Source organism: Takifugu rubripes, chromosome 19 (genome assembly GCF_901000725.2).
Source record: "Takifugu rubripes chromosome 19, fTakRub1.2, whole genome shotgun sequence".
Taxonomy (NCBI): Eukaryota; Metazoa; Chordata; class Actinopteri; order Tetraodontiformes; family Tetraodontidae; genus Takifugu; species Takifugu rubripes.
In genome coordinates this window covers 11430848-11455580 of record NC_042303.1, presented here as the reverse complement: position 1 = coordinate 11455580, position 24733 = coordinate 11430848, and the positions used below count along the sequence as shown (strand labels likewise).

The 24733-nt window shown below is 40.4% G+C and overlaps 6 protein-coding genes across 9 annotated transcripts; 5 read left to right on the top strand and 1 right to left on the bottom strand.

The window, feature by feature from the left end:
- The first annotated feature begins 66 nt into the window (after positions 1-66).
- Positions 67-2831, top strand: LOC105417854 (homeodomain-interacting protein kinase 2-like). 2 transcript variants are annotated; one of them, XM_029827204.1, is made up of 8 exons: positions 67-187; positions 386-555; positions 639-1165; positions 1239-1362; positions 1687-1836; positions 1936-2028; positions 2112-2278; positions 2353-2831. In XM_029827204.1, exons 3-8 carry the CDS (start codon positions 954-956, stop codon positions 2681-2683), a joined length of 1077 nt encoding a protein of 358 aa, XP_029683064.1. In that variant the 5' UTR covers positions 67-187; positions 386-555; positions 639-953; the 3' UTR covers positions 2684-2831. The 2 variants fall into 2 exon arrangements, with proteins under 2 accessions (XP_029683064.1, XP_029683065.1); XM_029827205.1 differs by having other exon boundaries at positions 69-187; positions 446-555.
- Positions 2832-4363: 1532 nt separating this feature from the next.
- rbck1 (RanBP-type and C3HC4-type zinc finger containing 1) lies at positions 4364-8688 on the top strand. Of its 3 annotated transcripts, none has more exons than XM_011614036.2 (13): positions 4364-4408; positions 5014-5061; positions 5149-5293; positions 5561-5657; positions 5940-6138; positions 6262-6398; positions 6502-6675; positions 7000-7160; positions 7231-7327; positions 7418-7597; positions 7679-7777; positions 8088-8231; positions 8331-8688. In XM_011614036.2, exons 2-13 carry the CDS (start codon positions 5022-5024, stop codon positions 8409-8411), a joined length of 1554 nt encoding a protein of 517 aa, XP_011612338.2. In that variant the 5' UTR covers positions 4364-4408; positions 5014-5021; the 3' UTR covers positions 8412-8688. The 3 variants fall into 3 exon arrangements, with proteins under 3 accessions (XP_011612338.2, XP_011612337.2, XP_011612336.2); XM_011614035.2 differs by lacking the exon at positions 4364-4408 and adding an exon at positions 4447-4515; XM_011614034.2 differs by lacking the exon at positions 4364-4408 and having other exon boundaries at positions 4534-5061.
- Positions 8689-8988: 300 nt separating this feature from the next.
- On the top strand, positions 8989-12684 carry LOC105417850 (homeodomain-interacting protein kinase 1-like). The gene is made up of 9 exons (XM_011614033.2): positions 8989-9602; positions 10007-10176; positions 10279-10461; positions 10656-10831; positions 10913-11036; positions 11099-11218; positions 11345-11428; positions 11521-11687; positions 11770-12684. Exons 1-9 carry the CDS (start codon positions 9569-9571, stop codon positions 12098-12100), a joined length of 1389 nt encoding a protein of 462 aa, XP_011612335.2. The 5' UTR covers positions 8989-9568; the 3' UTR covers positions 12101-12684.
- A 981-nt stretch (positions 12685-13665) lies between these two features.
- On the top strand, positions 13666-17122 carry LOC115246766 (homeodomain-interacting protein kinase 2-like). Its single transcript, XM_029826060.1, has 9 exons — positions 13666-13692; positions 13845-14021; positions 14120-14302; positions 14658-14833; positions 14906-15029; positions 15092-15211; positions 15330-15410; positions 15477-15643; positions 15719-17122. The coding sequence occupies exons 1-9, from the start codon at positions 13666-13668 to the stop codon at positions 16098-16100; spliced, it is 1437 nt and encodes a 478-aa protein (XP_029681920.1). The 3' UTR covers positions 16101-17122.
- Positions 17123-17362: 240 nt separating this feature from the next.
- On the bottom strand, positions 17363-22199 carry tbc1d20 (TBC1 domain family, member 20). Its single transcript, XM_003973444.3, has 8 exons — positions 21818-22199; positions 21426-21611; positions 21210-21290; positions 20625-20811; positions 20316-20417; positions 19543-19684; positions 19070-19248; positions 17363-18972 (listed from the first exon to the last, which is right to left on the bottom strand). Exons 1-8 carry the CDS (start codon positions 21855-21857, stop codon positions 18714-18716), a joined length of 1176 nt encoding a protein of 391 aa, XP_003973493.1. The 5' UTR covers positions 21858-22199; the 3' UTR covers positions 17363-18713.
- A 661-nt stretch (positions 22200-22860) lies between these two features.
- prr13 (proline rich 13) lies at positions 22861-24415 on the top strand. Its single transcript, XM_011614032.2, has 4 exons — positions 22861-22956; positions 23318-23373; positions 23446-23873; positions 23995-24415. The coding sequence occupies exons 2-4, from the start codon at positions 23358-23360 to the stop codon at positions 24031-24033; spliced, it is 483 nt and encodes a 160-aa protein (XP_011612334.1). The 5' UTR covers positions 22861-22956; positions 23318-23357; the 3' UTR covers positions 24034-24415.
- The last annotated feature ends 318 nt before the right edge of the window (positions 24416-24733 follow it).

Genomic DNA, 24733 nt, shown 5'->3' with positions numbered 1-24733 from the left:
ATCTAAGGTTACACTATTTCTGCTCTTAACAGCATAACTTTAATATGGTTTAAAATGAAAGCTACCAAAGAGAATAGGTAGCGACAGGTAAAATTTTACAATCAACAATCATTTGGATGTAACGTGTTAGAGATGAAGAGACTCAAAGATCTGAGGAGGCAACTGTCCTCACATTTTTTCACCCCAGGTAATATTTGCATCAGTTTATTACCTGTTTTTATGGGAGGGGCTAAAAACATTTAAAAATATCACAACATTGCACAAATTCAAATAGGCCTTACTTATGATTACGTTTTTCAGGGGTATCTAATTACACAAAGTAGAACAAATGACACAGATATGACCAAAGAGAGTTGCATCCTCCTTTTTCCCATGTTCAACACAGTCAAGGTCGGTGACGTCCTCCCCAGTCTAACAACAGATTATTTGGTGCTGAAATCAATAGGCGAAGGTGTCTATGGTGAAGTGGTCGAGTGCCTAGACATCAAAAATCAAAAAATAGTGGCTGTGAAGATCCTGAAATACCCTAACTCCCATCGGAACGCGAAGCACGAGGTACATCTTTTGTTTACAGTTTGAAAAGGATGAAAAAGTCAAACTTTTGGAGCCTGCTGAACTTCTTATTGTTTCTCTTTAAGCTCTCCTTCTTAAAGATCATCTCTCCCCTCAATCACAAGAACCTGGTGAAATTCTTTGAGAGGTTTAAATACAAGAGGCAGGAATGTCTGGTGTTTGAGATGTTGTACAGGAACCTCCATTATTTTATAATCTGCAGCCCCAAGAGGATTCCACTAAGTAAGATCCGGGCAATTGCAAAGCAGGTATGGATTACAATGAATCCAACAAAATACCACTCTTCTGCTGCAAGATTGATCTAGTTCTGGAAAGGCATTAATGAAGGAGACATGAATAAATAACAATACAGCTGTTTTTGGAAGCGCTTCCTTTATTTTATGAGACATGAAGGAAGGTTAATCTTTCATTTTCAGCTGTTCCTGGCTCTGAAAGCCCTCAGTGCTGTTGGTGTTATACACACTGACATCAAACCAGACAACATCATGCTCAAGAATTGGTTCGACATGAGGATTAAACTAATCGACTTTGGAGTCGCCATTCAGGACGCTGATGTTCTGGTGGGGGACAAAGTGCAACCCATTGGATTCAGGTTCTGCAGATGTTGCTGCAACACCGTCCACTTGCGGCTGGTCTAACCTTTGGTCCGTGTCTTCCCTCTTCAGGGCGCCAGAAATTTTGCTTGGACTGCCCTACACAAACGCCATTGATATGTGGGGCGTCGGCTGCGTCCTTGCAAATCTTTACCTGCGGTTCTTTCTCTTCAATGCTCACACCGATTATGAAATGGTAACTCTGTAGAGAATTGTAAATCACCAAGATGTTGGCTAAAGTGCCCAAAACAGGGCAGGGATTGTGTTATTTTTCATTTTGTACCTATTGTATTTGCAATTAATTTTCATTACATTGCATAATTTATATCTAACCTTTTGTTGTATTTGAACAATTCATCTTTTCCATTGGGGAAAGTTATTCACCTTTCATTTATTCAGGATAGACTCAATATAGAAAGTGTTTCCCCTATATTTTAACACTATTTTGTATGTATGCCGGTAACTATGGCATCCCCGTTAATAACTTAATTAATAACTTAACTTAACTTGGTGGGTGTAGATGAGGCAGGTGGTCCAGCTTCTGGGTCAGCCGGAAGACTGTCTGCTCCATGCTGGGATATACACCAAGAAATATTTCACCAAGGTCAAAGGACCTCATGGGTCAATGTGGAGGCTGAAGGAACAGTTATCTTTCACTACAGTTTCTGAGGTGCTGCCTTTTTCATCAATTATTTTATTTCAACAGTCTAAGAGCCATAATCTACTGTATGTGTTTGGATACACTAACACTACATTTGTGTTGATTTAGAGACCGACAGAGTGCACTGAAAGCAAAAGAAAAAAAAATACATGTCAGAACTTTAGAGATTACATTTTCCCAGGTCTGGATGAGTTGGTTTATGTGAGTAATCTATTGTTTGTTGTTTGGTATGTTTGAATGAACACTGGCATTAGCTGGCTTAATTTTGTCTTTTCCAAATCCAGGTTAATTCCTTCAAAACGATCGTTGAATTTTTGGATTGCCATGCCTTTGTGGACCTTCTAAAATTACTGCTGTCTGTTGATGGAAACAGGAGAATCTCTGCCTCCCAAGCTCTTTATCATCCATTTATCACAATGTCTCATCTGAAGGAGCCAAGTTATGAAGTCTAGTAAGTGACAGCAGAAAGTGGAATGTTCTGTCATGTTTGAACATCAGATGGAGTCTCATATGTGTCATTTACAGCTTTAACAATGCCGAATGTTTCATGAAGTGCTGCACAGAGACCGTGTTAGCAAAAGCTGATCCTCAACAAGAAACCACAACAACCTGTCAGTCGGAAGATACAGAAAGACGCCAAAAAGAAATGGAAATTCATTCACCAGAGAAGAGAAAATCCCTGCAGCAGCATGAAGAAAGGGATCAGGAACTGAAGGCTGGACAAGATAGAACTGGAACCAAACACCAACCTGGATCAGCTTCGTCCTCCTTGCGAAAGAAAATCTCAAAGCGGCATTGCAAATTTAGGAATATGTTTAATGCTTGCTATATATGTGGCTGGTGCCCCCAGTATTAGTGGTGTACATCCGCAGTTCCACACAAAGGTTACCACTGTTGGTGTCTAGTAACAGAGTTTACATCATCAGAACATGATTCATGATGTATAATTCCCCAATGTCTTTCACTGTGGGGGAAATAATGCATGTTAAAAAGGCTAATGTTAAAATAAAACGGTTGCTCACCTCTTTAACGGACGTGTGCGTTCCTCTGAAGATTCTTTTCAGGGGATGAAAACAAGTGGAAGCAGTTCATAAAATGGGCCGTGAAACCTAACACGAGCTGAATTGTTTGTATCAAGGGTGCCAAACTTATTATGGTCGAGCTCAAGTTGGCTATACTACTAAAATAGTATCATAATACTTTGATAATGAGAATTTTAAATGGATGTTTTATAGATTGAAAATGTTTCCTCCTAGGGGCCATATTGGACACCCAGGAGGGCCAGTTCTGTTCCACAAGCCATAGGTTGACACCACTGTTTACGATTAAGAATGTAAGTTAGTTTCTATCCTGGCATCAGTCATCTTAGTGTAGTAACAGTTCTTTTACAGAAAGTAATGCTTCCCTTTGCTATGATTATGACAGGAGTTGTTGGTGCAAAGGCAGGATGGATGCAAAGGCAGTCAGCAGCAACAGATCTTAAGGCATTTATTGCCAACAAACCAGAATTGCCCTTTTTTAGAGCAGATCTGTGATGGTGCAGTGACCTGCAGCCAAGAAAACAATGGGGGACTAGTCAGAAGATACACAATAAAGGGAAAAATCAATTTCTGCAGAAAAATAACATAAAAGCCTCTTTGAAGATGCTGGGAAGAGCTAATGATCATTCCATGTGGGCAGGTGACAAACCGGCACAGGAGTCATGTCAGCAGCTGGTTTTTGAAGCCAGGTGATCCGGGAATAAAACTCAGGTGTGCTGCAGGGACCCAACATAGCTGGTCACACTGTCTGCTGCACACACACTCTGCCAGAGAGAGAAACAAAAGATGAGGAGGGAGGGACACTCAATAAAAAGGAGCAGTGTTATTTCTGTCCTTATATAGCACCTTTTAACAGACAAAAAATAAGTGATGACACAGTTTTTCTGGACGAAAATACAGCACACAAAAGCACGTCTCTAAAATCAATTATACAGAGGGGCAGCCAGTGAGGGGAGCCCAGTACAGTTATTATATGATGCCGTCAGAATCTTTGAGAAGCCTCAATAAAACATTGACAATTACATGTAAAGGAAAGTAATTGTTACGGAGGACAAGTGCTTCATAGGAAATGAAGTGACTGATCTAACAGATTAAAAACCTCTCTGAGAAAGCCTGTGGGTATGAAATAGAGAGTTGTTGACTGAATATGCGGCATAATTTCTGCTAATTACACAGGAAAGCTGGAATATATTCCTAAACTGGAATATGCAATGCACACACAAATTTATCATAATTAACTAGACTTACTCAAGAGCAAGTTTAAATAACAGTCGGTGCACTCGCGACATTAAAGAAGTTTGGATGTTTGGATGAAAATAAATAGTTTTGATGTAAATAGTCGTGGTAAAACCTATCACAGCGTTAAATGCTGAAATTGGATTTATTTGTGTTAATTGATTTTATTTCTTTATTATCGTTCATGTGTTTGTCGAATACTGCCATCTGCTGGATATTTGGGCAAGTACCTGTTTTCGCAACGTCATGAATAATAATACATGACGGGTGCGGCAGGGGAACATGAGCTTGTAAAAGCGAGCCTGGTAATTTGCTCACAAATACATGTCGCTTAACTGCTCGTTAAGAGCAAGTACTATCTTAATTTATTTAACTCACAACTAATTCAATCTCGTGTTTGATGCGAAAAGCCGTAAGTAATCAGTTTAACACAATTGAACTCATAGAATATTCAGAGTAGGCCTTAACAGGGTGTTTTTGTCTGTCAGCTACATTAATCTGATATTGTCCAGTCTATAAAAGCTTAAAACCATCATAAAAACAGATTTTTCATCAGCCACTTAGGTACTGTATGTCCCAGCTCAATGACAGAAACGTCCAAAATGATTTGACTATCATTCGCTTCAAAAGGCCGACTCGTTTGGGACAACCACTTCCTGAACTTGACAGTAGCTACTTTCACTTTCTATTCCACCTGTCAGCATCGGACAGTGGAACCCAGTTCAGAATTTGCGTCACTAATCTGTATTTTCGCTGCTCAGTCGTAACAATTGGCTACTTTTCATGTGTCTAAAAACTTAAATCGCCTCCACGTCGGATGTCAACCGTAGCTGACCAAGTTGAGACAAGTCTGTCCGGTTGTTTGTCAGTAGGTATGTGCTGCTGTTCAGTGTTGTGACTACTTTCCCAGGTGTAATTATGACCTCTCAAGGTGAACCGACATCGGCTTTGAAAGAAGGTAAGTGGCCGTTTTGGGGGGGATTTTGTTGTACGACTCCACAGTAGAATAAATGGATTTTATGGGATGTCTTGGTCTCCGGCGCAGCTGAAGAGTTGGCCCTGTCCCTGAGTGAAGCCCTCAGCGGCGGGGACGAGCAGGAAGCGGCGGAACTGAGCCGCAGGCTGTCACAGCTCTCCCTTCCCGTGACAGTCAGCATCAAGAGCCAGGCGTATCCCCAAGAATCCATAAGGTGGGGACAAATCGCTTTTTAGTGGTAAAATAGTCAGGATCATTTTTACTTCAGATTCTTTTAGATCTATTATAGATTACATTTTTTATCCTGATGGGTTTGTGCTCATGGGGGGAACAAAGAAAGTGTAGTTTGTGCACAGCTTTCAGACAGCTGCAGATATCATAACACTGATGTTACAGCAAAATAAATCACCGTTCCGCATGTTTCTGTCCATTAGGCTCTAAAAACAAAGCAGAAAAGACAGTTGTGCTTCCTTTCGTCTAGATTGCACATCGGAGTGGAGGATGGTCAGTCAGAGACTTATGTCCTGGTGACTGCTGTGGTCTCCCCTCACATGACAATTGCACAACTCAAAGAAAAGGTACCGGTGACTAAGCAAGTGTCCTCTGAGCTGCTCTTTGAACATCCACAAAAGCTTTCTGTATTGTTTAACTTAGTTAGCGCAATTATATAACTGCACCACTGATTTACTGACTGAAAGCTCTCACTGGAGACAACAGAACATTCAAGTCTTAAAAATGAGCCTGATACGAACAGGAAGTCAGCAGTGAGGGGCTGGGGCCTTGTGTTCATGATCTTCCAATCTAGATGAATCTTCTGTGGAATCTTTTTTAAAAAAATCAGAGTCATCTCTACTTCCCAGATCAGCCAGGATTATGGCTTCCCCCCTGCTCTGCAGCGATGGGTGATCGGGAAGCGGTTGACTCAGGACCAGGAGACGTTATTCAGCCACGGCGTCCGTGTAGATGGAGACAAAGCTTTCCTCTTTATCCTCTCCGCCAACGCTGCCTGTCTGACACGACAACAACACAGGCTGGATCAGGATCAGCAGCGTATAGAAGGTGAGCTGCTGATAGGGTAAAGATTACAAGTGATGAATGAATCGGTTTATATCCATTCTGTTGAACACATGCTGCACACATTGGGGCTTGACTGAATCACAAGGAATACTGATTTATCTTTAGGGATTGTAGAATCGATTCAGTCAATGCAACTTTTAAGCAGAGGTCCAACTGTAGATGGGGACAAGACAGAGCCTACCTTAGAGACTCCTCCTCCTCCTCCCCCTCCTCCAAAACCTGCAGTGGCTCCTAAACCAAAGGTGTGAATAGAAACCATTCTCAGTGAACATTCCCAGTGCCCTGTCATTGAGTCTTTATCATGGTGCCCTATAAGTCCTTCTCTATATCTCTGATTTGATCTAGTTGGGCTGGACTTGCACTGTGTGTACTTATTTTAACAAACCTACATGGCCCGGCTGTGAGTTATGCTCATCGGAGCGACCACTGGATTACAAGGTGCCCCCCATCTACTTGCCTGACCAGCAGGAACTTTATCGCATTCAGCAGGAAGAGCTGGCGATGCTGCAGTATATACAGGTACAAGACTACAATTCAGCCTTTTTTCTTGAATTGTCTCTTTAACTGAGTTTTTTCGAGGGCCACAGAACTATAGTTTTTCTTCATTTATGAGGATGATACATCTCACAATCAGTGAAAATCTCACTTCAAACAGATTTCATAGGATGTGAGGAAGTAAATATATCATGTCTACAGTGCAGTAGTAAAAAGGGGATGATCTGAGCATAAAGCACCCCCTTTCACCCACCCTCTACTTCTTCATACCATCCTGTCACTAATGAACTCAATAATGTACCTGAACTCTTTCTCTTGCATGGTCACACATGTCTCTGTGTTGTAAAGGCTCAGCAGGAGGAGCGCGAGAAGAACTACACAGAGTTCTTGGCAACAGAAGAACAGAACCTTATCCCGACCAGCACAGAAATTGAATGTCCCATCTGCTTCTCCACCATCCAGCCAGGAGAGGGCGCTGTACTCAGAGAGTGTTTGCACGCCTTCTGCAGGTCTGACCCGCTGAAAACAAGTGCTGTAAACACATGCTGTGTGTAAACTTCATTTTTCATTGATTAACAGAGATTGTCTAACGGGGACAATAGTAAACAGTCGAGATGCTGAGGTGGCATGTCCAGAGGCATGTGAGAGCAAGCTACAGGACCGAGAGATCAAAGCAGTGATTGTCACACTTCTTCACTCAAATCATGCATGAATGTAGCCAACGTCATCCTTGTTACTGTTAATCGCTGTTTTACTGCGGTCGCAGCTGCTGAGTGAAGAGGAGCACGCGCGCTTCCTCGAGTTACGCCTGAGCATCGCCGAGAGCCGCTCGGATCGCAGCTTTCACTGCCAGACACCGAACTGCCGGGGCTGGTGCGTCTACGAGGACGAGGTGAATCAGTTCCCATGTGGACTCTGCGGTGAAACTAACTGCATTCTGTGCAGGGTAGGTCTCCTCGTGTGTATAAATGAACTAGTTCAAATACAGGTTTGAGAACCAAACATGCAGGAAGTTGTCCTTCGACAGGCTATCCATGATGGGATGAACTGTAAGGACTACCAGGACGACCTGCGCATCCGTGCAGAAAACGACGCCGCGGCGTTGCAAACGAAACAGCTGCTGACGGTGAGTGGACAGAAAGGAGAACACTTGCAAGGCACCCTTGTGATTAGGGTTGTTTTCAAAGTGACAGATTCTGCCAAAGTGGGAGAGAAAATGCAAATAATTTACACAGAACTAAAATTCAGTGGGACTATAGATCCGTGTGCACTCTATGACTGGATAAATAGATGTGATGCCTTTTATTTTTTTAAGTAAATGTGAACGATAATTGGGCCTTTGGAAACCCAATAAAAAACCTGCCTGGCAGTTTAAGTCCAAGAAGAAAAAAAAGGCTTTTTTTAAAAAGGTAAATGTATAAATATTCTCACTGTAGAGGCTGCTGCAGCAGGGCGAAGCCATGAAATGCCCACGGTGTGACATCATCGTCCAGAAGAAAGATGGCTGTGACTGGATTTGCTGTGTCATGTGCAAGACAGAAATCTGCTGGGTCACTAAACAAGCTCGATGGGGACCAAATGTAGGATCATTCTACTGACCGTTTCATCCGTAGTCATCACTTGTATCTCGTGTCTGAACTACCTATCTAACATGCTTCTTTCCTGCTGCTGCTTTGCAGGGTCGTGGCGACACATCTGGGGGCTGTAGATGCCTCGTTAACCATCAGCCCTGCCACCCAAACTGTCAGAATTGTCACTAAGATGAGGGTGTGGTTTTTTAAACCCAAAGAATTCCAACAAACCTATCCTACAAATACAAATATATCAGTCTTATAATCACATTAAACACTACATATTTGAACTCTTTTAATCTAAACCATGATTGTGAGTATGAACATTATGGAGCTCATTTTACTACATCGTCTGTTTACGTCAGAGAAATGTGTTCATACTCAAAAGCTCTAATGCACTTTAATGCGTTTCTACTGTTAATGCGGGGACAAATAAAGATTATTTTTGTTAGGTATTTAATCAAGTGTCCTGAGTTTCTTGAGATTTAGTTTTATATGCAACGTACTTTAAGTCAGTGTGACATGAGTATTGTGTGAATTGCTTTGGAGAAATAAACCACAAGTAGAGCATTGCATTAAGGGGGCCACGACACTTCATATTTTAAAAAAATCAATTTAATTGGATGAGATTCAACTGATTACAAATGTACAAATTGTAGGTGATGAAATTCAGAACATTAGTGATGGCACTCCTTTACACAGCTAAGGTGTCACCGTTTGAATACAGGCAAAAGGAAGGGGGGAGGGGGGCAAAGAATAGCTGAGGGTGGAGAGTCGGAAGGCAGTTGGTCCTGACGAGGTTGTTCAATGCGTTTCAAAGTTTCAAAGCCCGCTAGAGGGAGCTCAGCGTTATGACGGGGGCGTGCGGCTACTGTGAACAATGTCGATTACATGCGAAATAATCTGCAGTGCAAGGCAACTCCACACCAGGCAGCCACTGAAAGGAACAGTGGCAATGAAAAGGTTTTTTGTTTTGTTTTGCAGGGACCTGCTCTGAAGAGAAACTCCTGTATCCACATTTTATTTCCGGAATTAAAGTCAATGAACAATCCTGGTATCAGTCTAAAGGTCAGACTTGTGTAGATGTAGATATTGTAGATGTTAGGCTACCACAATTTTACTGTAAAAGACTACATAAATTACAGATTTAGCTCTCATTTGACAAAAAGCTGTTTTTGATGTCTTTTATTTGCTTTTTATGACCATGGCTTTGATGTATCCAATGCTTTGAAATGCTGTTGAACAATGGTTTTATTTATTAAATACTGTAAGTGGCTCCAAGCTATGAACATGTATTTCAAAGTCATAATCAGGTGCTCCGTTTTAGAATTTCCAGGCTAAACCAGATGATTTCAAAAGCACACAGAACTGATTTGACAGGTATTAACTGATCTTGACTCACATTAGCCATTTAAGTGGAAGGTGATTTTTTTTAGTTGAGGTAGTTAAAAAGAAATTGTTGATCTCCTAAAACCCAAACCTTTAATTTTGCAAAGTATGTACTTTGAAGTTGCTATGTCCATACAACCAAACAAGTAAGAACACGTGGCCTATAATGATAGCATATTAATCACCAGGAAGACTGAAATATTCTAGCTTATCTCCAATGTAATATTTGATGTAATTTTAGTGATTTCATGAGGAAAATGCTTGGTTTGTGATCTGTCTGTACAAGATGTGACATTTGCTCTCACAAATTGAGCTGTCTGCTTTGGCTTTGCTTCAAAAGTGCCTCGTGGGAGCCTCACTCTCATTTCTTCTCTCTTACCTTCTGAAAAACTCAGTCAGAATAGGTGATGTGCTCTCCAGCTCATCGGCCGATTACATGATCCTGCGATCGCTGGGCTCTGGCGTCTATGGTGAAGTGGTCAAGTGCATAAACCTGAACACCAAAAAAACTGTGGCTGTGAAGATCCTGAAAAAATTGAATGCTTTCAACGAGGCTCAGCGGGAGGTGCTGTCAGATTAGCTTACTACGATATCTGCTTCGCTCCCCTATAGCAGGTTGAACTCTAAACCCTGTTATTGTTTTTTTCTCTCTCTCTCTCTCCTTTAGATGTCCTTCTTACAGGTTGTCAATTCCATAAATCATCCGAACATTATAAGATTGTTTGAGGAGTTTACATACAGGGGATGTGAGTGTCTGGTGTTTGAGCTGTTGCACAGAGATCTCCGCAGCACAATCAAAGTACACCCACATGAAATGCCATTGAGAACGATCCGTCCAATCGCAAAGCAGGTACAAATAGAATGCATTTAATGTTAACATTGATCTGTATTTTGAGACACTGGTTTTATACTTTCCTGTGAAATAACTTGCTTGTTTCACTTCGGGCAACACAAAATGTATTTTGTCTCTATAAATATACAGAGAAATATTTTAATGGTAACAGTTTCTGTATGATAAAATCCATTATTTACTCATTTTTTCAGCTGTTCATGGCTCTGGAGGCACTCAATATTGTTGGCGTTATACACACCGACATAAAACTGGACAACATCATGTTCGTCAAGTGGTATGACCTGAGGATCAAAGTGATCGACTTTGGACTTTCCCTTTTAGTAACTGATGCCATTGTGGGGAAGAAATTGCAAGCAGTTAAATACAGGTGATTTTTATAAAAATAAAATAAAATATTGTCCTCTTCTGGCTATTTGGGGTCTTATCTTTGGCCCTTTTCTCTTTTCAGGTCTCCAGAAATTTTGCTCGGGCTGCCTTACACAAACACGATTGACATGTGGAGCGCCGGCTGCGTCCTCGCACATCTCTTCCTTCAAACCAACCTCTTTGATGTTCACAGTGAATATGAAATGGTAACTCATTGATTAAGCGTAATGTTCATCAGCAAGAAGCGTCGTGACAATGTTGTGTGCAGATGAGGCAGGTGGTGCAGCTTCTGGGTCAGCCAGAGGACCGTCTCCTCCGGACTGGGATATACACCGAGAAATACTTCACTGTGATGGAAGGAGCTGATGGGCCAATGTGGAGGCTGAAGGTAAAGACATCTTTCACTCCATTGTCTCAGCTTATTTCATTGGACTGTTAAATGTTAAAATGCTGCATATTCCACACTTGGTTCCATGAACTCAATACAAATATACTACTGTTTTGGCTCATATAGACACCAGAGGAGTACAGTGAATACAGAACTGTAGACAACAATGTCAAGGATTCCATGTTAAAATCTCTGGATGAGTTAGTTTGTGTAGGTATTCTTTGGTTTACTCATTTAATGATTTGTGTTAATAGTCTTGTCATTGATCAGGATATTTGATTCTTTGCCCCTCAAAAATCCAGATCCATAAATTCGAAAGCGTAGCTGAAAAAGAGGATTGCCATGGGTTTGTGGACCTCCTAAAGATGCTGCTGTGTGTAAATGGAAACAAGAGAATCTCAGCCTCTGAAGCTCTCAATCATCCATTTATCACGATGTCTCATCTGATGGAGCCAAGATATCGAGACTAGTACGTGATACCCTCAAAGATAAGGAATTTCCTGGAATTTACACAAATGTCAGACCAGCTCGTTTATATTTGTTATTTACAGCTTCAACGATGTTCAACGTTTCATGAGGTGCTGCACAGAGATGCGGTTAACAGGAGATAAATTTAAAGATGAAAACAAGAATAAAATAAATTCCACAGAGCAGACAAAGGTGCAGCAACAGAACAAAAAGGACTATCAGGAGCTCCAGTCTCAAGAACGACAGACACAGAAAATAAACGCGTGGAATCCATGTAAGTTGCCAATAGAAACGGATGGCCAGGAGCCCGAGGATGGAAGCAAAACAAACAACCGTTCAACACCATCCTCCTTCCTTCAATTTGGGAAAGAATTTATGGCTTGCTTCACATGTGGCCGGCGCTCCTCATCATAGAGGACTGATCCTCACTTATCAAAAATGTCAGTTTTCAACCAGAGCAGCAACTGCCTGCATTTAAAATAAATATAAAAACCAAAATAAAAAGAAACTTTACATTTAAAGTCAATGGTTTTATGGCAAATGTTGCATCTGCTAAGCATACAAGGACCAAGATGGATGCTATGACGTCTGTTGTGAATGTCATGAGCCATTCAACAGTTCACATCCTTGAGGGTCGTCAGGTTAGTAATGGGCAGAGGAACCTTAAATGAGACCTTGCAGCACACCACAGGTCATGTAGACTGGTGAGTACTTGTTAGGAGTCAGTTGGGAGTAGTGTCATCAAACTCAAGACCACCTTAAAATAAAGGAAACCATTAGCTAAGGATAATATAAATGGACAGGACAGAAAAGCTGGGGTTTGTATGAGAGGACCACTGTGCATATTTGCACTATTTTGCTTGTGAATCTGTGCTCAGAAAGATGCAGAATGCACACCTCAGTAAGTGTTTTCATTTTATTTCTCCTTTCCCATGCTTCACTCCATAATTATGATGAAAGAGGGCAGCATCTATAAAGCTGCTATTTAATGCAAAGAATCATGCATAATGTTAGCACTGCAGACATGAATCAAGACCCCAAATGCAGACACACACGACTGGGTGAGGTTGAAAATCAGATTTACTGAAAGTATGGTTCAGAGCAAAACCAAGTGGTGCTGCAAGCGGACAAACACGGTCAAGCTGGAGCACAGGTGTGTGTCGATCGCCTGACGAGGGAGAATCTGAAAAAATAAAATAAACACACCTAAAGCTAATTTAAAAAAATGAATCATGTCAAGATCAATCTTTATGCAGATGAGGTATTACTTTCCCTTTAATATCAAGTCTTAGGTGGGGTGCATAAACTGTCCCGTCAATCTTGTCCTACAACATTGTATGACTAGAAGAGTAATATTAGCAACTAACTAAGTCATCCATCAATAACGCTACAGTCAAGAAACCTTGGAAACCTGAGCATCACGAGGTCCTCCAGGCTGTCGGCTCTGTACAGAGTAAATCCACCCCGCTGGTATCTCCTGATTAAATACTTGGCTAAAATAACTTGGATTTACCATTTATAAGCTACAATATCATACGTCATGTCTTTAATAAATGTATAATATAATAGACTTTGATCTACCCAATGCTTTGAAATGCTGTAGAAATGAATTGTTTCATCTTTAAATAGGTTTCTCTCAGATATTAAAAATTGTATATGTATTAGTCAATTGGCATGTTTTGCAATAACCAAGCTTGAGTTCCTTCTTTCTTACTGAAGAAATGAAGAAACGGGTTTCAAGATTACTAAGACTAGCCAGACAACAACAATTAGGTAATAACTGACCCAGGCTCACAATAACTGACACTGGCTCATACATTTTTTGTTCCTCTCTTAAAACCAAGCCTTTATTTTAGATCCAATGTAAAAGATGGCACCTACAATTGTTCTGTAACTACAAGGTGTAATTAAACTTAAGGCTAAGACATCTAAAATGCCTTCAGTTGTGTAAGCAAGAGATTCAGTCATTGTGACTTAATATGAAACTATGTGAAATATGGAATTCTGTGAGACAAAAATTACATTTTTAGAGTAGGTTTATTAAAGCTATGTCAGCTCAAGTCCCCTGCAAAAGATAGGGGTGCTGGATTTGTCTGTTCCATGCTACACGGGAGTCTCTTTTATTTTCATCTTTCTCTCGTCTTGTACCTTCTCAGAGAACTTGGTCAGAGTAGGTGACACTCTCTCCAGTCCAATTGCGGATTACGTGATCCTGCGATCGCTGGGCTCTGGCGTCTATGGTGAAGTGGTCAGGTGCATAAACCTGAACACCAACAAAATTGTGGCTGTGAAGATCCTCAAAAATATTAACGCATTCACAGAGGCTCAGCGGGAGGTGCTGCTCTGCTCTGCTCTGCTCTGCTCTGCTCTGCTCTGCTCTGCTCCCCGTAGTATGTTGTACTCTAAACCCTGTTGTTGTCATTTCTCTTGTAGATTCTCTTCTTACAGATTTGCAATTCCCTCAATCATCCAAACATAATCAGATTGTTTGAGGAGTTTACATTCAAGGGATGTGACTGTCTGGTGTTTGAGTTGCTGCACAGAGATCTGCAACACACAATCGCAGTATACCCAAATGATATGCCTCTGTGCACGATTCGTCCAATTGCAAAGCAGGTACATGAATACTTTGATCACATTGAACACATTGATCTACTTTTTGTAAGTGATCCTAATTTTTTACCTTTTCCACAAATGCACTTGTTTACAAATGTACTTGTTTGACTTCTGGCAACATCAAAGATATTCTGGTTTATGAAAACTGCATACACACACACACACACACACGCACACAGCTGACATATAACATAGAGGGGCCCTGGAAAGATGAATCCATGAACATTTGAAACCTGGCAGAAGGTTGGAACTTAAAATGGAAAAAAGTTTGGACCGTTAATGGTGAAAATATTGATGCTGAATTAATTTTTATCATGCCCCTTCCTTTCTCATTTAACTGTCCGCTCTTTTTCAGCTGTTCATGGCTCTGGAGGCACTCAATACTGTTGGCGTTATACACACCGACATAAAACTGGACAACATCATGTTTGTCAAATGGTATGACCTGAGGATCAAAGTGATTGACTTTGGACTTGCCATTCGGGACACCAACATCATCGTGGGCAAAAAACTGCAAGCGCTTGGATACAGGTGACTGAATTTTTTGAAAAATCGCCTGTATTGCTAATTGGGGTTTAATCTTTGGCCCTTTTCTCTTTTCAGGTCTCCAGAAATTTTGCTCGGGCTGCCTTACACAAACACGATTGACATGTGGAGCGCCGGCTGCGTCCTCGCACATCTCTTCCTTCAAACCAGCCTCTTTGAGGTTCACAGTGAATATGAAATGGTAACTCATTGATTAAGCGTAATGTTCATCAGCAAGAAGCGTCTTGACAATGTTGTGTGCAGATGAGGCAGGTGGTGCAGCTTCTGGGTCAGCCAGAGGACCGTCTCCTCCGGACTGGGATATACACCGAGAAATACTTCACTGTGATGGAAGGAGCTGATGGGCCAATGTGGAGGCTGAAGGTAAAGACATCTTTCGCATCTTTCTTCCCATTTTTGAAAATGAAAACAGTTTATTTAAGCAGTTTATATTCCATACTTGTGGAGATCAACTAACAATACTTTACGTTTTTTGCGTTAGACACCAGAAGAGTACAATGGAGAAAAAAATGCAAAGAAGGTTATGGATTCCACGTTTAAATCTCTGGATGACCTGGTAGATGTAAGTATTCTTGGGTTTACTAAGTCAGTCAGTCTTGTTAATTTTTTTCAAACTCCAAAAATCCAGATCCATTCATTCGAAACCATAGATGAATATGAAGATTTCCACGTATTTGTGGACCTCCTGAAATTAATGCTGCACATTGATGGGAACAGGAGAATCTCTGCCTCTGAAGCTCTTAATCATCCGTTTATCACAATGTCTCATTTGTCAAATCCAAGATATCAAAACTAGTAAGTGACGACGGCATACGGTCATGTTCAAACATCAGATGGCCTCAGCCACATTTTCATCTGCGTCATTTACAGCTTCAACGATGCCGAACGTTTCATGAGGTGCTGCACAGTGTTGAACTTGGTACCCGATGATCAGCAAAATGATAATGCAGAAACCCTCCAGCCTCGTGAAATAGACTGGCAGCAGTGCGAGGACGTGGAAGAGAGGATGGAAATGCAGAGATCTGAGAATATCACATGGCAAACGGCAAAAGAAGAGTCGAATACATGCGAGTATACGAGATTTGAGCTGCCTTCAGAAACACGGCAGCAGCGTGAGGATGGAACCAAAGCACAGCATCATTCTGCATTATTCTTTTCCTCTCGAAATAAAATCACAAAAGGACTTTCCAAATTTCAGAAAAATGTTAAGGCTTGGTTTACAAATGGGGGCAGCCCCCCCCATTACAGATGACTGGATCCTCATTAGCCCTTTTCATCCACAGCAGCAACTGTATACATTTGAAATTAAAAAGAGAAAGAAAATTCAACTAAGTACAACTTGTTTGGTAGTTCTAAACCCTAAAGTATTTTGTCCATTCAAGGCACATCAAATAAATTTTTTTTTTTTTTTTAAAAATAGACATTTAGAGACGCTTAAGCGTAACGATCTGTAAGAAACGAAGGATAGCTTTATGGGTAGAATTGAGAATAGTTGGTTCATTTTAGGCGATGCAAGTATTTTATGGCAATTCCTCCCATTAATAATGGGTAAGTTCCTCCGATGTATAACATTTATTATGCCGTATGTATATTTATTGTGACAATAAAATGTATTTGTCACATGCGCAGTAGAATGTACAGTGAAATGTCATTTTGGTACCTGCAGCTAGTCAGAAATTAAAATATCCACGACAGCACACAAAATAAACTACTTAATGAGATATTTCTCTCTTCCTGTAAAACGGAAATTAAATGTTTCTCATTTATTCTATGAAAGGACAAATTAATTCTTAGTTGAAGTTGCTTACGTGACCTTTATGGGTTTTAACAGCTCAAATTGTCTTATTTCTAAACTGTAATGAAGATTAACTTTTGCTTTCATCTGCATCTAATAATCCTTTGATTTATGGTGGAAAAATGTTTCCTTGAAATGGAACTGAATGATACTTTAATGATTAGTATATTTAAGAAAAAATAATCAAAATATTAATTTTTCCATCCAGGATTTTTAGAATGCAGTCAACGCTTGTCTTTTCATCAAATATTATTTTATTAAATGACACATTATTGCGCAGAAAACCTGTTTTTAGTACAAGTTTTTCTCAATGTCTACATGTTGTCTGCTCTTCTTAGTTCTTTTAAAGGACTGTTTTATGATAAAACTGCATCTGGGATAAACTGGCATGGAATTGGGCTGCCTGGGGAAAGTGTCCCTCATCAAAACAGTACAGATACGTTTGCAGACACATTGATTGATTACACTGTTATTTTATCATGACATTGCTCAGTCAAATAAAAGTCTTAAATAAAAACTACTTAACAAGATTCAGACCGTTTTAACAAGCACAGGGAGGCCGCATGAAATTATCACGGAATGAAATATTCTTCATATCTTTAATCCTCTGATATTACACAAGAAAAATGTATTCGTAAGGTTTAAAAACAGTGAAAACGTGGTATTATGATGTCACCTCATCACATGCCAATTTCCCATGAACGTTCCATTTTCATTGCTTTATTAGTATTCTCTTGTACAGCTTTACATTTTACTGCCATAAAATAAAACAAAAAAGTGAAAAGGCAGATAAATTATTTAGTGCATTTAGATGAGAGACATGACTGGTTTCAGACATTTCAAATCAATTTTAAAGATAGTAGGCCAACTATTTATGTTTTGTCAGGCAATGGTAGACTTGTGCTGTATATACGCATATTGGGCCTTGCCCAATACGTGAGCCAAAAAGAGCTGGACGGCACCTAAATTGCAAATGACTCTACATAACAAAGACTGTTTCAAAATCAAAAGTTCGGCAAGAATAAAAATGTGAAGGCTTATAGACTGACAGGTGCACCCTTTACACTAGTGAGCAAAGTGCCCATCGACCGCTATTTTGAATCGATGTATTGTAGTCAGAGCAAAATATAAAATACAAGGACCCAGTTTTGATGTTGTGGAGCAGTGGATGATGCTTCTGCATGACCACAATATAAGAAAATTTAAAGATTTACTCCAAAAATGGTGTTAAATTTGCTAAAGACACTATATAAAATGGGTCTAAGTGGTGCGTACAATGAAGAGACAATATAAGAGAGAAATTCGACTCCTCTGAATGCTGCCTGGACCTCAAATTCAAGTTTTGTCATTTCTAATCAAGCTGGCTACACTTTCAATCCTTTGCATTTGAAATTCAGCTTTAAGTACTCTGAGCTGCCCACAATACGAACTATGTCACAGCTGTGATAGGATATTCAAACTCAGATAAGAATATTATTTTTTTGGGTTATTCAAACCACAACTGAGTATAATGAACAGATTTTTTAGCAGTTGCAATATACCTACAGTAGCAGTTATAAAAGTAAATTATCGAAAGAGGATTCCAGCAATCCTCAAGTTGGTCCACGTACCAAATATATAACAAAGGATTTTGACACATACAAGCACACACACACTCTCTCGTTGTCTAAATTGCTGACAAGTGTATAAATCTATCCATGTAACTTTCAGCAAGTATCTCTGGAGTGTAGCACTAGCTATTCTCATTCCAATCCTAAACACCACCATCAGTTCTTGGCAACAAAGTCTCTTCAGTTTCTACCAAGATGATTCTTCATTTCAAAAAACAGCAGCAGCTGAAGCAGCCGTTACATTTCTGCTGCTCAGGAGTCAATAAAAAAACCACTCTGCAAGTTGTCTGGATGTGTCCAGGAGTGTTACAGAAGAGTAGCCCAGGTCTCTCTGAGAGTGCTCTTCAGTCTTTCAGTCAATTGCAGGATCTGTAGTGAAATCACAGGGATTCAAACCCACCACCATGGTTCAGGCATGGACAGATATGTCACAGAATGGGAGAAGAGGAGCTTTAGCAGTTCAAGGAAACAAGTCCAGTTTGGGAGCCCATTCTAGAGCAGTGTTAACTACAGCCAGAGCTGCGGCACCTAAAGCCACCGTGAGACCCATAACAGCCAGTCGAACGAAACGCCGAGTGGCTGAAGGTCGGGCTACTACTGAGTTTGAAGCTGAGTTCTCCAGTGCAGCCTGTTTCTGTCTGCGTCTGCGGCGAAGGACAGAGTCAGGTCGCTGCTGAGTAGATGCAAGGTCAAAGTCCTTAAAAGTAGAGCTCGCCATGCTTTGAGAGAGCAAGAACAGAAAACAGAAGTTATTGCACCAGTTAAATTGTGCTAAATCTCAATGTAACGTATCAGTAAAGGTTATAGATTAATTACTGTTCATGTGAAGCAGCCTCACGGGCCAGTTCGGATGGAGGGAACTGGACAAAGAGGTCTCCTGCTCGGCTGATCAGTGTCTCATATGGAAGATCCTGAGGAATTTGAGACAGTAGGTGATGCACCATGGCCATGTCGCATTCACAATCCAGCACCTCATCTTGTCTGTACAGTACAATCTGCAACACAAATATCAACAAATCATAACGGCAATGAGTCAGGTCACATGAATTTATCAAAAACGAATTAGTCTCTAATCCAGGGTCGATTCATTGGTATGAGTCTAACGGCAGTTCAGTGTCCATGACCTTCCGTTCAACTCTAATCAGCTGACTTCTCACCCTTACTCATATGGAGGCTTGTTAACAGTTTAAAATGTTACAGTGAGGTCTTTCTAAGCTACTGCATGAGACTGAACTACAAAAGAATGTGACACATCTGGAAATTCAGAATACAACTGAAGTCCAACTCACCACAGCTGCAAAATAGATGGGCATTAACGGGTGACAGGCCAGGAAGAAGTCATATAGCCGGACAACGTGGCGAAAGTCAGACAGGACGTGGCCAAACCAGGTAATCAACCAGCTGAGAGCGAAGACTGTACCCACCTCAGCTCTGACAAATCAATGAAAAACATCAGGACAATCACCAGCAGTGCATAATAAAGCGCCACTTCAGTTCTAACGATTAGCTCTCAACAGATTGAATTAATGCAGTGGACTGTGTAAAGGAATGAGACACATTAACCGTGGCGGTAGAAAACTTTATGACATCAGTCGCTAAGTCCTCAACGACATAATTGGAGCTGCTTAATAGGATCAGTATGCTTTAGATTACAGTCGCCCTTCCCTTCGCTTCTATATGTATGTCACAAACAACGTTAAACAAACTCTCATTCCAAGCATTAAAAAAATATTAAAATATTAAAAGCATAGAATTTCTGGCAGCCGCAGCAGAGACTATCAGAGAAAAAGTTTAGGATTTTACAAATCTGTCACTTTATATAGATTCAGTGTAAACTGTTTTAATCTCCAGTAGATTGATTTCAATCAGAATTAGGACGTCTTAGGTGTGTAAACAAAGTGTAGCTGCAGCAACTAGCATCAAAGAAGGTTGAATATGTTTGGATCACACAAGCTGTGGTAAGTAAACCAAGAAAGGGATTCAGTTCACAATTTCAACTGCTTTACCTTACAAACAGTATTCAAAAGTGTTACCCGTGCTAGATGAAACAGCTGAGTCTTACTGTTGCATGAAGTCATGTACTTCAGGGTTGACCCTCTCAATAATAGGCATCAAATAGTTCAGAATGTGTTTTGTGTTGTCCATGGTGGGATCCATGAAGTCCCTGTGGGAAAAAAAAAAATCTGAGGATATTGTGATATCAAGAAAATGTGACATTTATTGAGGATACAAGAGTATGAAGTTGTAAAATAGCAGCAAGTACTTTGTGTATGGTATTAATGTGTTTTATCTTTATGTTCACGGTAACCACAGATGGAGATATATTGCGTAATACACATAAAAGGTTTTGAATCATATTATATAGAAATACCTGAGGTGATGTGTAGAGAGCTTTTCCACAAGAGCTGTTGCCAGACGCTCTTTCACAACCAGTAAAAAGGTGACAACAATGTCATGGTATCCTTGATAGTAGTGCAACTGAGGATTACGTTTCAGCACTCGAAGGATGATATCGATTAGCTCTTCTTGAAGACCCTCCCTTTGCTCATCTGGCATACCTGTATATGTCCACCATAATAAAATAGTCAATCATTCACTCAACATAAATTTACCAAGGTCAAGATTTGGGAAAGAAAAAGATTGAAATAATGATACAAAGGCAACATCCATGCCCAGCTCCCCTGCTTGTCAACTTTTACTGATTTGAAATGGTTGCAGAAATGCAATTTTTAAAAAAAGATGTATGAATAAAGCTGAATATAAAAAATCCTAAAGATATATATAAAAAAAAAAAACAAGATTCAACAATAGCAAATAACACTGTAAAATTTCAATTGTAGAATCATTTGACATGAATATAAGACAGGAAATAAGTTTGGTTGTGCATGTTTGATCTAAGATCAAAGGAGTGGTGGGACTTGATGAAAAACCGAACCTTGAACAGGTGTTAGCTCACCTGGTGGAAACCGGCGCAAAGAACGTTGGACATCCAGCAGCACCTGGTTGTAGTCCTTGTTATTCTCCCGGTCAACGTTTTCTGTAAAGGACAAAATTGGCATCAGGGTGGCACACACAGCAACATTTGTATGCTCTCTTGATTGGAACATTTACGAGAACTTATGCATGTGAGTATCAGCATGTGTGGTTCTGTTTGTATTGCCGAAACCAATACCGGGCTCTTGATCCAGGATGTGAAGGGGGACATTGAGAAGCCAGGGCCAGACTTGGCAGCGTATCTCATCGGTGAGCAGTCCTCCTTCACTGATAGCCATCCTCCTCAAAGCTGCAACATCCACCGGGCTCACACTGAGGGCCTGCGTGATGTCATTCATTTTCTTTTTGCGCCTGCTGTCCCCGTCTAGAACATGAGAAAGCACCACGTCCAGTGAGAGTTCACCTTTATGTTACAGGTGAAGGTCAAGTTATATCAGCAAACAAGCCTTATGATTACACTGCAACGACAAAATCAAATCTGCACGTTTAAAAAAGCAATGCATTTTGTGACCATGTCTGCAAAAAATACGACCCCTCAGAGAACGAACCTAATTAAACGGAGCATCTTACCATTATGTTCTGGTGACGAGGCACGCTTGGGGTTCTTCATATTTGTCCGTTCACTGTTGTATCCCTCTTAGAACACAACGTTTGCCATCCCTTTCTGTTGCTGTGCTAACGTCAGTTCAGTTGCAGACTGGTAGCTAGCTCTAATTAGCAAAGCCAGCCCGGCAGAGAGGCGATGACACAGCTAGCTGCGAGCTCGCCTGTCATGAAGCTAACACGGCCAAAAAGAACACTGAGCAACAAAGCCATCATTTGGCCGAACGAGTTAGTAATTCAGGGCCGCAACCGTTCTACCGGTGACATCGCTACATGTTTACACTATCAGTGACGGGAGAAACCAATAGGAAGCTATGGTCACTTAGTCCGGCGGAAAGATGACGTAGACAAACGTCATCAGGCAAATGTCTACCCTACTGTAACAATTAATAGTCTGGTGTTTAATTTCTATGTCGACTTAAAAGCGCGTTTCACTAACTGCTTGACTCGGCTAAGAGTACTTTTAGGATTACTTTTTTTTGTTCATTCCTCACAAGGTTTTGATGGGTTTCGAAGCTGGATGCTGATGCTGGAAAGAACCGAATTAAAACAGTCAGACATGGTGTTGATAGATTTACTAGGACTCCGCTTTTTTAGCACCCCGAGGACTTGATTATGAACTTTGATTCATGTTCTCTACCAAAAGGTTCTATCAAGCCTTCAGGGTGTGACGTCAAACACAAGCATATATTGGGGGTTCTGCAGCAAGACAGTAATCTAAACGATTTCCTACAAAGAATATAGTATAAAACTCATCACTCCCTTTTAAAAATGTAAGATAAAAAATTCCCTTCGGGTCGCGAATTTCAAAAAAAGTGTACCACATGTAAGGGAATAAAGCATATACCTAAAGAAAACAACGTCTAAATTAAAATTTGGATGCAATGTGCTTAATTATATTACTTATAGTAATTATATTATTTGGAGCAGTATTTCTCGTGTCAACATTATTATTATTGTGAGTTTACTTGCGTTATTTTAACATTTTCCCATTTTTCACTCAATTCAGTGACGCATGACGCACGCGCGATGGGCGTGGTCAAGTGTTTTTCCTGTTTCTCTCGAGTGCGGAAGTTCAACACGAACCTAGAATTGTGAACTCTCAGGTACGACTTTAAAAGCGCTTATTTAAAGTTGTCACGGCATGTTTTATTTCAATTGTCCAAATTTTGGTTTGCATTAATCGGCCGACTGAAAGAAATGTCTTTGATATAAGTGATGAAATGGTCTTGTGGCAGGATTCTGTTGTGAAATGCGGTTTATGGGTTTATAATGTAGTCTTTGATGTGGTTAAAATAATTTAATTTGCTTTAAAATTGGTTAATCATACTGAGGGTGTCTTTTAACTCCATCCCATAATCACCCTATCCCTATAACAGGTTGGATCCAGTTTAGGGACACACTGTTTCAACCACAAAATAAAAATACTTGCCTTACTAAAAAGTTTTATTTGTTTTTTTCCACCAGAGACCTCAAGAGTTCAGGTAGACAGCAAAACCCTCGAGCCATGTGGCCAAATCAAGGTAGGGATATTTTAAAGACACGTGTATAGTTGTGATTGGAATTATTTCAGTATGTGCACTTGTATATTTCAGGTCCTCCCCCTCCAGTAGGCCCTCAAAATCCTCTGTACCCTCCTGGATACAACCCTGCTTACCCTGCTGCCCCAGGACCAGGTATGTTTCCCCATCCAGGACAACAGCCTCCAATGGGACCAAGTGCACCTCCGGGGGCCATGCCTTATGGAGCTCCAGGACCCCAGATTTATCCAATGGCACCAGGTGGATACCCAGTAGTTCCTCCTGGAGGTGCTTATCCAGGTCCATACCCCCACTCTCCAAAAGGGGGTCATCATAAAGGTCACAAAAAAGGTCACCACCATGGAGGTGTAAATCCCATGGCTGCAGGTTTGGCAGGAATGGGAATGGGAATGGGTGGACATAATGTCCACAAAAAGATGAAGAAGATGAAGAAGAAGAAGGGACACAAAGAACACAAGCATGGCCATCACAAACATGGCAAGGTAAGGTGTGCGTGAATCAGTAATTAAGCTGATTTCTAACTCTAATAAAATGGGCGCCCAGGAGAAAATAGAACCACAGGTTTAATATGATAAATAAACTATTTTTTGTGTTTCTCTGCAGTCCTCCAGCAGCAGCAGCAGCAGCAGTAGCAGTGACTAAGACTAAGGCTGCTGGTCCAGGACAAGACTTTCTCTGCTTCTTTCAAAAAAAAAAAAAAAATGCTGAAACACAACACGAAAGAAAACTAGTGCTTATACTTTCAAGCTGCCATGTATATTAAACCCATTTAATCATACTGGTTTGGCTACTGGCTGCAATGTAAATCACTATAAATTACAAACATTTCAACAGAGAGAAATTTACACTGTGAGCATTCTTAATGTCTTGGGAGACTGATAAGTTGGGTTGCATGGGTTTATCTTTATTTTATTATATAATCAGTGCATCTTAAAAGTGTATATTGAAATAAGTATTAACTAACAAGGGTGCATGTGTTTTTGTATGTACCCACTTAAATCTCAATAAATATATGATTGCCATGCCTGTTGTCCTCTCTCTTTAGTTAAACCTACCACCACGCACTAGTAAAGCTTATGTTTTTAAAGACAATGCTATAAAATATTGCTAAAACATTATTAATTGCATGCTAAGCACGTGTAACATAGTTTTTAAAAAATATATATATATATAAACCAACAACACGCTCGATTTGTTGGCTATTTAAATTAGTGCAGCTGTAATTAAAACGCCTATAAGGATGCTGTCATGTTTAACACCATAACCCCACAATTTTGGAGAATGTTTTTATTATTGTGCGAGTTTGGGTCGTGTTGGGGGCGGGGCGGGGGTGTGATGTCAG

Bases quoted from the DNA above. Each gene is read 5' to 3' on its own strand.
- LOC105417850 (XM_011614033.2), top strand. From the start codon at position 9,569: ATGATTTCAAAAGCACACAGAACTGATTTGACAG. The intron at 10,177-10,278 runs GTGCTGTCAGAT...TCTCTCCTTTAG, and splicing joins TCAACGAGGCTCAGCGGGAG to ATGTCCTTCTTACAGGTTGT. The intron at 10,462-10,655 runs GTACAAATAGAA...TCATTTTTTCAG, and splicing joins TCCGTCCAATCGCAAAGCAG to CTGTTCATGGCTCTGGAGGC.
- prr13 (XM_011614032.2), top strand. The intron at 23,874-23,994 runs GTAAGGTGTGCG...GTTTCTCTGCAG, and splicing joins GCCATCACAAACATGGCAAG to TCCTCCAGCAGCAGCAGCAG.
- tbc1d20 (XM_003973444.3), bottom strand. From the start codon at position 21,857: ATGAAGAACCCCAAGCGTGCCTCGTCACCAGAACATAATG. The intron at 19,249-19,542 runs GTGAGTTGGACT...TTTGTGTTGCAG, and splicing joins CCATCTATTTTGCAGCTGTG to ATTGTACTGTACAGACAAGA. The intron at 18,973-19,069 runs GTAATTAATCTA...GCTCTCTCAAAG, and splicing joins GAGGCTGCTTCACATGAACA to CATGGCGAGCTCTACTTTTA.
- rbck1 (XM_011614036.2), top strand. From the start codon at position 5,022: ATGACCTCTCAAGGTGAACCGACATCGGCTTTGAAAGAAG. The intron at 6,399-6,501 runs GTGTGAATAGAA...GATTTGATCTAG, and splicing joins CAGTGGCTCCTAAACCAAAG to TTGGGCTGGACTTGCACTGT. The intron at 7,161-7,230 runs GTCTGACCCGCT...ATTGATTAACAG, and splicing joins TGTTTGCACGCCTTCTGCAG to AGATTGTCTAACGGGGACAA.
- LOC115246766 (XM_029826060.1), top strand. From the start codon at position 13,666: ATGAAACTATGTGAAATATGGAATTCT. The intron at 14,022-14,119 runs GTGCTGCTCTGC...TTTCTCTTGTAG, and splicing joins TCACAGAGGCTCAGCGGGAG to ATTCTCTTCTTACAGATTTG. The intron at 14,834-14,905 runs GTGACTGAATTT...TTCTCTTTTCAG, and splicing joins CTGCAAGCGCTTGGATACAG to GTCTCCAGAAATTTTGCTCG.
- LOC105417854 (XM_029827204.1), top strand. From the start codon at position 954: ATGAGACATGAAGGAAGGTTAATCTTTCATTTTCAGCTGTTCCTGGCT. The intron at 1,363-1,686 runs GTAACTCTGTAG...TGGTGGGTGTAG, and splicing joins CTCACACCGATTATGAAATG to ATGAGGCAGGTGGTCCAGCT. The intron at 2,279-2,352 runs GTAAGTGACAGC...TGTCATTTACAG, and splicing joins GAGCCAAGTTATGAAGTCTA to CTTTAACAATGCCGAATGTT.